Source organism: Sesamum indicum, linkage group LG2 (assembly GCF_000512975.1).
Source record: "Sesamum indicum cultivar Zhongzhi No. 13 linkage group LG2, S_indicum_v1.0, whole genome shotgun sequence".
Taxonomy (NCBI): domain Eukaryota; kingdom Viridiplantae; phylum Streptophyta; class Magnoliopsida; order Lamiales; family Pedaliaceae; genus Sesamum; species Sesamum indicum.
In genome coordinates, this window is record NC_026146.1 from 7,944,493 (window position 1) to 7,954,240 (window position 9,748).

At 35.0% G+C, this 9,748-nt stretch overlaps 1 protein-coding gene across 1 annotated transcript; it reads right to left on the minus strand.

The window, feature by feature from the left end:
- Positions 612 to 8,965, minus strand: LOC105155591 (casein kinase II subunit alpha-2-like). Its single transcript, XM_011071485.2, has 10 exons — positions 8,765 to 8,965; positions 6,687 to 6,816; positions 5,839 to 6,033; positions 4,495 to 4,652; positions 4,041 to 4,131; positions 3,899 to 3,964; positions 1,912 to 1,994; positions 1,614 to 1,677; positions 1,437 to 1,505; positions 612 to 981 (listed from the first exon to the last, which is right to left on the minus strand). Exons 1-10 carry the CDS (start codon positions 8,848 to 8,850, stop codon positions 922 to 924), a joined length of 1,002 nt encoding a protein of 333 aa, XP_011069787.1. The 5' UTR covers positions 8,851 to 8,965; the 3' UTR covers positions 612 to 921.

A 9,748-nucleotide genomic window follows, 5' to 3' on the forward strand; every position in this document is an offset into this window, starting at 1 on the left:
CATAGTTATGTGCCTATATGATTTTGATTAATTAGCATGAACATATATCATTTGTCATATGCGAGATTGTTTATTTTATGGATTACATTTTCCAACAATTAAGACTAATTGGGACAGGTCTGCGATCCGCCCAATTGTCATCCCTAGTTTAGGAGACTGGAAAATCAACTTAGACGATCGATTGACAACCTTTTTACACAGTCGTAGAAATACGAAAGCTTACCTTTTGTGATTGCTAAGATTATAACAAATGCTGAAACATCAAAAGTAATTTAGATGCTTAGTTCAGATCACAAAATTCGAGACCTTAATTCAATCTTGTTGAAGGAGTGTGCATTATGTAACAACATATTTGACTCTCCAACTTATTTCAAATACGAACAAGCACGTACATGAATGTAGCCAAGCAGATGTGAAAAGGAAGAGAAACCTCGAATGATCTTACAGTGGCTTAAGCAGAGTTGTCAAAGACAATATTAGATGGTCCTGAAACTTGGAAGTTCTAAATAATCCCAAATAGTCATTTACGCCGACTCAAATATGTAAACAATTAGCACATTTAGATCAACGGCAGATGAGGTAGAAATATATTATAAAGCAGAAAACAAAAGTTTGGTAGTCCATCAAACATTACTATTACTATTACTGTATAACATCAACAACTACATGTTGACAGTGAAAAACGAGCGTCAACAGCAATTAAGAGTAACAAAGTCCCAGACAGGCATTTACGTTTAATGAAGCAGAGTATCGTCATATACAATCTTTTGTGGTGGAGTTCGAAGAATGTCAACAAGAAAGAATGAAAGCCCATCTCTCCATCACAAATCTATTTAAGTCGGGCACATACTTGCCTGAAGTACCAAATTCATAAAGACGGGCTTCATACATCATTTGATTTCACGAGTACGAAATGTCCAACTACTGCATCCGCATCCTGCTATTTTCAGCAGCCCTGACTTGGTTAAAGTATGGATGAGCCTGAAACAAAAAATTGAAAGGCTTCAGAATAATGCTAATAGCAGACCAAGCTATCAAAATCTCATTTAGAAGGGTTATCCAGCATAAGGGCAAATTTTCTATAGATTAGGTTCACTTCAAGTTCTTTATTTTCATTTTGCAGGTTGAAAGGAGGACCACCTCATCAATCTAACTATGTGAAGTTATATAAAGGCCATTGTCAGTTGGTTATGAAATATATATTATTTATGGTGGTCCTTGTATAAGAGGAAGAAAATCGTTGGAGCAATCAAGCATATCTCGCACATTGTAAAGAAAAAGTTCTAAGAAGGAAAATAAGTTCAAATATTGCAAACAAGACGAGGATAAATTTTCATTCTGAATCCCACAGCCCGTTGCCCCTAGACCTGGCACAAACCTGACCCAGGCTGCATAGAAAATAAGAAAAAGAAAAAAAGTAGAGGCCTCGATATTACCATTGCTTCTTTGGCTGTAAGCCTGTCTTGATGATCATAACGGAGAAGCTTGTCAAGAAAATCAATGGCCTGCTCGTCATATTGTGAAACCAGAAGAAATCAAAAATTGTGTTGCACATATAATTTGTAAGGTAAAAAAGAGATCTCAAAATGTCTTGAAAGGCAGAATATACAAACCTCTGGCGAAACTAGATGCTGATTGTCTGAATTGACAAATCTTGACCAGGGTTTCCTACTGTGCCTGAGGGGCAATAAGAATGGTAAGTTATCACTCACAACCTTGAATAAGAGGGAAAATTTAATGGCTCCGTATGCAACAATGTGGTTTCCTTGGTCAACCATGATTCCCAGAAAATACAAGAGAATGAACATGTTGCTCTCCATGGGATTGACATAGTAGCATAATTTTTGTTCATTTTCTGTTCAGGAATTCGTGCTTTTCGGAAGGCAATGGAAGCAAAGCACATTTAAGTACCTTCCGACAAGAGCATCAAGTTGAGGATCCAGTTCAAGACGATATTTGTTCAGATATGCATTCAACTCATCTGTACCAAGTACCTGTGATGTCAAATGTCACCAGAAGCATCTTTATTTCCAAAAGTAAAAACAAAATCTTCATATCTGAAAATCACAACTTGCTGCACAGTTTGACATAACTTTTTAAACCCTATGTCTGAGCTGGATGGATATCACAAACTGATAAGTAAAAAATCAAACAACATTCACAAGCCTGATTACACAAAACTACGGGATAATACAACGGACCAAATCATTCACTGCATATAGTATGCACATCCATGCAAGCACTCAATTTCTTGTCAAGCAACAAACTATCAAACAGAAAATCAGTATTTTCTAATCATATCCACATTTCAATGTAAACATGGATCCACATAAGATAATCACCATCTATATTCCCTTGCAGCATTAATTTCATGTTTCAGCAAAAACAGACCAGATCTGCAGCATCCTGGATGCTGCGTTACAAGCCTTAATTATTAGATTCTTCAACTCTGTTACAGGAACCCAAAGGATCATGGGCTTTCAAAGAAACCCAATTTTACTGGTTCCACCCAAAATTATAACAATCATTGCATATCAAGCATACTTTATCATAATCAGGAATTCAACTCAATACCAACAGGAAAACACAAAAGCCAACTTTCCTCAGTTCTGGCACAAAGCACCCACTCAATGTATACAATACCACACTCTTACCTAACCCAGAACAACCAGACAAGTACAAGTCAGCAAGCAAATTGGGCCCAACATCAAGACAGATTGCACGAGATTTCAACTTTCCCTAAAAAGCTCCCTCTACAAGCTAACATTATTAATACAAACCCAAGAACAAACTGCAATTGTATTTTTTCATACGGAAATAACACGCTGTTCCATTTGAAGTCCAGTAAATTTACTCTGATGCTAAATTTCTCTCAGACAAGTTCATCTATGCGCATCTTTTTATAGTTATCATGTTACGACTTACATAAAAGGGCCTCTGTAAATGAACAGAGAGAAACTCAACTAAAACATCAATTAAAGATGAGAATTTGCTGAAGATCTGGTATAAAGAGAATAATAAGAAGACGGATGAATAACGATGCTACGTCATGTAATCCAAAAGAAACGAGCAAGCAATCAAGAATAGTAGGCAAAATGTATGTAGGAGGAAAACAAGTTATTTCCCATGCAACACTGATTCGCATCAGTCAGAATAAGCTGTTCAAGCATAGATTAAAATGTATATCAAATATAATAGTGAAGAAAGGGTAGACAGGAACTTCTCATCCATGTAAACAAGTGAAATAACACTGGATAGAGTAACAGTATGATGAAAACAACATAAAGATATCACCATAAAGGGTTGATGTAACAGAAGTATGTCCATGCACAGCAATCAAGCACGTAGAAATCATTATGATCTACATATCTCAAACTTTGAGCATCAAATTTTCATTAAAAAAAATTCCCTTGAAGAATATGGAAACTTTAGTTGCATATTTAAATTTTTGGAAGCCATTTTAAATTCATATATTCAGCAAAGAAACTATTTGGCAAAGGATTTGATATTTAGCTCCTAGAAAATGTGAAACTCTGTTGAGAAAAAAAAGATGATTTAGAAAAATTCTGAAAGATGTTGAATCCATAATGACAGGACCACAAATTAGAAATCTAGATAACTGAAATTTAGTGGGCCCAAGCATGATATAGGTTTTGTAATATTTAAATTACAGCACCACATCCTTCAAATTGAAACAGGCATGAACTTTCCTGTAAGTAACGAAGTGTAGAAAGCTTATTAACCAACTTTGTTCGAGTAGTCAAGTATATTGTTGGATGGGAAACGAGCAACAGCACTTAAAATTATTTAGAAGAATGAATTAACACATTATTTTAATAGAATGCAACTTTTAATACAGTTGCCAGTTAAGGTAAGCTGATTTTAGAACTAAAAGTACCTTAGCTATTTTGACGAGCTGATCTTGATTATCATGACCATAGAAAAATGGTTCTTTACGGAAAATCTGAAAAAGAAAACGATGACAAAAATATTAATAACTGAAAGCAAATATATAAGATGTTAACAAGAATGATTCTCACCATTCCAGCAAACATACAACCAAGGCTCCACATGTCTAGAGAATAGTCGTAGTCTTGCAAGTCCACAAGTAGTTCAGGCCCCTTAAAGTATCTAAAAAATAGTTTGAAAGACAAAAACATCATAGGTGACCAAGACAATAGAATGAGTACTTCTGTTGAACACTATATTGGCATTAGCAAAAGCATTTGAGAAGATTTCATAAATCATTATCTTGAATCAACCAGATTTACACGCAAGGCTTGGTAGCATAAAGCATTCTCTCTCAATTTTACTTCTTAACTTCCTTCATTCTTTTTTTTTTTTTTTGGGGATCAGCCAAACCTTACAGGACATGGTTGGTAGCATAAAGCATATAATTTGAGTTGGGCAATTAAAGGGTGTTGGGATAACTTGCTCTAAAGTCGCTAGCTTCCCCTTTCCCTCCCAAACAAAAAGAAAAAGTAAAATGACAACCTTGAAGCCACTCTGACATTGTATTCTTTGCCAGGGTGATAAAATTCAGCAAGTCCCCAATCAATCAATCGAAGTTTCCGCAATTCATGATCAATCATAACATTGTGAGGCTTGACATCTCTATGCATTATCCCTTGTGAATGGCAATAATCTAGTGCCTACAGTTTTAAAATATTGAATGATCAGTCAAACCTAGAGTTGTTTATAGACATATGGAAAAGTTGCAGACAGGCTAACCAACAAGAGACGCGTAATAGTACAGCTAATGCAATAACAAACTCAGATAGAATGCTTGTCACCACGACTAAAACAATCAGATCAACCCTAATATTTGCAAAAAACAATGTAACCATCAGCTTGATTCAGCACAACAAAGTGCCCCTCTCCAACCCCATAAATGTTACAAGAAAAACATGAATTAGGATTCAAGTTTAATAAAATTGCTGGAATTCTCTAATATGCATCACAAGAATTTGAAACAGTAAAGCAGTGCTTTTAGCATTGTACATCAGTGACTCCGAACCTACTACTCAAGAGCAACAACCTGTATGGAAAAACTTGCAAAAATAAGCATATATTGCAAGTTATGAGAAGAGTTAAGATACTAGAGAAGGGACACTTCCAACATATTTTTAGGTTACAGTATATGCATCATTTATATCGAACAGCACGAAGAAGCAATAAGAAAATAGCATTTGCAGTTCATTTATTTTAATAGATGTGATAAGCCCGTTGCTTGATCTTCATATATACATTAGCCTCCACATATGCAATAGTAAATACTTCTATGAAGTAGCTGGAGAAGTTTAAAAATATATGCCTGCTGTTCTTGTACACAATCCATTACACCTATTGTGAACACATAATTTCATTCCTATAACTAATTTAGATATGTACTACAGATCAATGTCCCGAGCCCTGAGGTGATGCCTGAATAAAGCTCAGTTTCTGAACGGTTCATTCATAATCTCAAATGTCCAGCTTGCTTAATTATAGGCTAAAGAAACAGGTCCAACCACCGATAACATAATCACTTTACTGTAATTAGAAAAAACTTAAATTCTGGGGAAGATAGGATGCTCTCTTCAGAGAGAAATAATGCTTTTAAGATTTTGTTTCTGTGCTATATCTTCTTCCCAGATCACTCCGGTACATGATCAAACAGGAGTACGATAATTCCATCAGTCATGTTTGCTATCAAGAAAACTTCATTAATGTGAATCAACTTGCAGAGAAGCATGAACTCATTGATGGTAATTAAGGTAACAAAAAAAAGAAAACTCAAAAGACAGAGAAGTACAAAAATATATGAAATAGATATTAATTGTGACAGGGTACTTAAACCTTGAGAAGCTCATATATATAGTAGCGTATATCATAATCTGTCAATGTTGGGTACAAGACTTTAAAATCAGTGCTGTTCACATATTCAAAAACCAAGCTAGGGGTTTTTGAATGCTGATCTCTAACTATATCCAGCAGTTTCACAATGTTTGGACCTCCACAAAGATTTTGAAGAATCTTTATCTCTCTCTTTATCTGCATAAATTCAGAAAATTATCATTAACATGCAACAAGTACTATTCAACAGAAAGCTTGTCATATAACAATATGTTCACTGGATGCTCATCAGTCAGAGATTTTGGGAACCATTATTTAAATCCAGATATGAGAATCATTACTTGATAAGCTACCCAACAAGCAGAAAAGTGCATCAGCACATATAAGACCTACCATTACAACAGGATAAATATACTGTGTTTTCCTTAAAAATTAACTAGTTCCAGAACGCACCAATTGAACGTAGTTCCAAATGTACCATGTACCATGAGCATTATACATTGCACCATGAAACAAATGATTACTTTCAGGTGGACCATAAGTAACCTCTACACAATCTTAATAGTCATGGAATGTTTCTTTACAACTTCGAAGAAACCCTTCAAGAGAAATTTAAATAACTATAATAGGAGGAACGCAACATAGTTGTGGACTGAATCATACATTATAGAATATTTAGTAGCATAAGATCTTAGAAAAGCTCGGATAAACTCAAATTTATGTTGTGTAAGAGATGCTTATTACAAGTAATATAGATGCCAGATCATTTCATTATCCACACATCAAACTCCAAATTAAACTGTATATCAACATTTTTTCATATACTCTACCAAAGAAATGATGAACATTACCTTTTTCTTCTTGACTGGTTTGAGAATTTTGATGATGCACCTTTCGTTGTTCGTGACATTTATACCTTCAAAGACCTCACTATATTTTCCCCTTCCCACTTTACGAACAACCTCGTAGTCATCTTGATCACTAAACACACCACGAAATGAATGTGTAATCAGAAATAATTGGAGTATTTCAATCAGTTCAGTGTGAAATTACCCAGAAATCACAAATTAACCATGAAACATCCTCATCCTATCGGCAATTTATTCAATCTCATTCTTTTTCCATCGATTTACGCATCTTAAAGCTTCCATTGCATCACCTAAGAACCTTGCCTTAAACCTTTTAATCTTCTTTTCTAGGATTGTCCTGCTTTAGAAACACATTTACTTCTAGACATGATGTATATGATCCACTAACTCAATTTGTCAGCTTGACGTAGCTACTAATTTTGGCAATGCAGAAATGTACAAACACTAACAATAATAAAAGCACTGCTTGTGATCCTCGGTGACACAAACATATGATTTGTGAAGACACTCTCCAGTATTAGAATAAAATGTTGCATCAGTGAGCCAACTAAGAAGGCCTGAATAAATCAAAATCATTGCAAGGACAATTATTTAAGATATAAAGATATTAATTTTGACTTGTGACCCAAGTCCAAGGATTAGAATTATATTCTATACTATCCCAAAGTAACCAGGAAAGGGTAGAAGTAGAAATATGACAAATCAAATATATTCATAGATTATCCATGTCTTTTGCACTGGATTGGGTGGACATTTGACCAGGATCATTTCATAAGTCCCATATGTTTGATCCTAGAGAATTTGACCATTGAACGATGGGAAGGCAATGCAATAACCCATCATTATATTTCTTCAATTGTGAAGCCAATCACTGTAGCAATTAAATGGAGTTACTTCTGAAATTTTTTAAAACGTCAATGATTCAGCATTATAAGTAGCTAATCTGGAAAAAGAATCCAGCTTCTTTCTACCAGAACCATCATCATCAAGGGCTAGCATGAGATTGTTATGGTTAACTAGCTGGTACTATGCAGAAGATAGTTCACTGGAAGGAAACAAAGGTTTCACAAAACATGGTAATTCAAAGAGAAATGTTCTAATTGGAAGGACTTTAAAAAGATCCTTTTTGGTAAAATTACAACTTAAGTTACAAATATAGTTCTTTTGTACTGAACTCCACATCTTCTATAAACTAAAGTTGTATAAATTACCCTTGATGCATTTGGTAGGCTATCATTATTTGAACTCAAAGTCAAATGGATCAAAGAGATGAGGAACATTTACAGTCCACTCAAAAGCTAAATCAAGATTTAAGACAGATTCGACGAAATGATTAATGTTATATGTCCCAAGGCTGAACCAATAAAATATTGCTCCTCTCAACCACAAACAACAACATCAACAAAAACCCCACAAGCTTGGACGCTTATGGAATGTTTGGGTACTGCATTATACATCACATCAAAGCTTCAGCAAGGCCATTTAGGTATTGATGTTCAAATTCCTGCGTCATTTTCATGGATTCCAACAGAAAAGCATAGGTCCCATTTTGACAAACTAAAACCTGCAACTCGTATCATCCCAGTAACATGTTAAGAAAGTCCTGTGTCTGGCGGGCCAAACTTGAAGAGATTGAAACAAGCCAACCCCACCCTTTATTAGATAGGTCTGTTCATCTCAAAAGGCTAAATTCACACCTAGGTTAACGCTTACCTTATCACAAAATTCTCTTATCAAACTTTATTAGGCTAAACCACAATATACATAAACAATTAGGCTACCCAGCAAATATTTGAAACCAGCATCAGCAAGCTTATTCCTCTGCTCAACCAATTATAGGCTAGCTATCCAAGTATGCAACATGGTATCATATAATTATATCTGTAAAAATCATCACATTCTTAAAGCAATTTCACCAAGAAACATATGCAAAAAAGCAAAAGAAAAATCCATCAACACGAAAAAGAAAATTTATTTAAAAAAAAAAAAAAGGAATGGCTTCAAATGTAGAACAAAAGTCGGGGGGAAATCTTAGCACGGCATGTTATAGGTAAATTTACCCCCATTGAACGGTGAGGGACTCGTAGTCCCAGTAATCTCGAGGGCGATGAACGTTGACGTCGGCGTAAACTCGAGCTTGCGACATCACAAGTCTCGACCTCTTCCCTGGAGAGGGATTTCTCAGGTAGAGATTTCGATTTTCGCCTGGTTTTTGTTGCCTTTACGATGCTTTTATTTTTATACCATGTAATTGTGCGAACCGCAGCAGCATTTACAGGACGATGAAATTAGAAAGCGGGCTTCTCGTCTGAAACTTGATATTATTACCGCTAATAATTACACTATTATATATAGATGTTGGGCCTCGGCCCATTAGTTTGTTGCCATAGGCCCATTTCTACTTAATTAAAAGAGAGCAATCTATAGTAACTAACTTTAGCTAACAAAATATGTATCGATCTAAATGTCTTTTTGTTTTCTAAAAATTAAATTAAAAAATTTAAATAGAAAATTTCATCTCCCAGATTAGAATACACATTATTCAACTTTATATTTTTCATAAAATTATCTTTATATTTTTTTTTTGTACTTGATAGAATCATAAATAGGAAGTCCAATGTTCAACCACACAAAACAGAAAAACTAGGTAGAAGGGACCTCGCAGGCTTTCCCCTAGCCATGTCCCATGAAAGTGAAAGGCCCAAGAAAGGGACTCGTTCATTAGAGGCTCAAGGAGCCCAATTCCACCTTGGCAAAAAGTTGGGTATATCGTCCAAGTGGCGAAACATAATTGAGAAAGGAATATGACGAGAAGATTTAGGAGGATAGTCCCCTGATAGAGAAAGGAATATTCTGATTTGTGTTTCGCGTAAGCTTTTGGTTTTCAAAATCTAGCCACATGAATGTTCGTTTATTTTAATTAGTGTTAAACGCCAAAAAAAAAAAAGGGATTTGATCCCTACATGTTTTATTATTTTCATGTTTTAAATTTTAAATTCACTTAATATTATTGGGTCTAGGTACTTTAGTTCTATTCTTCAAGG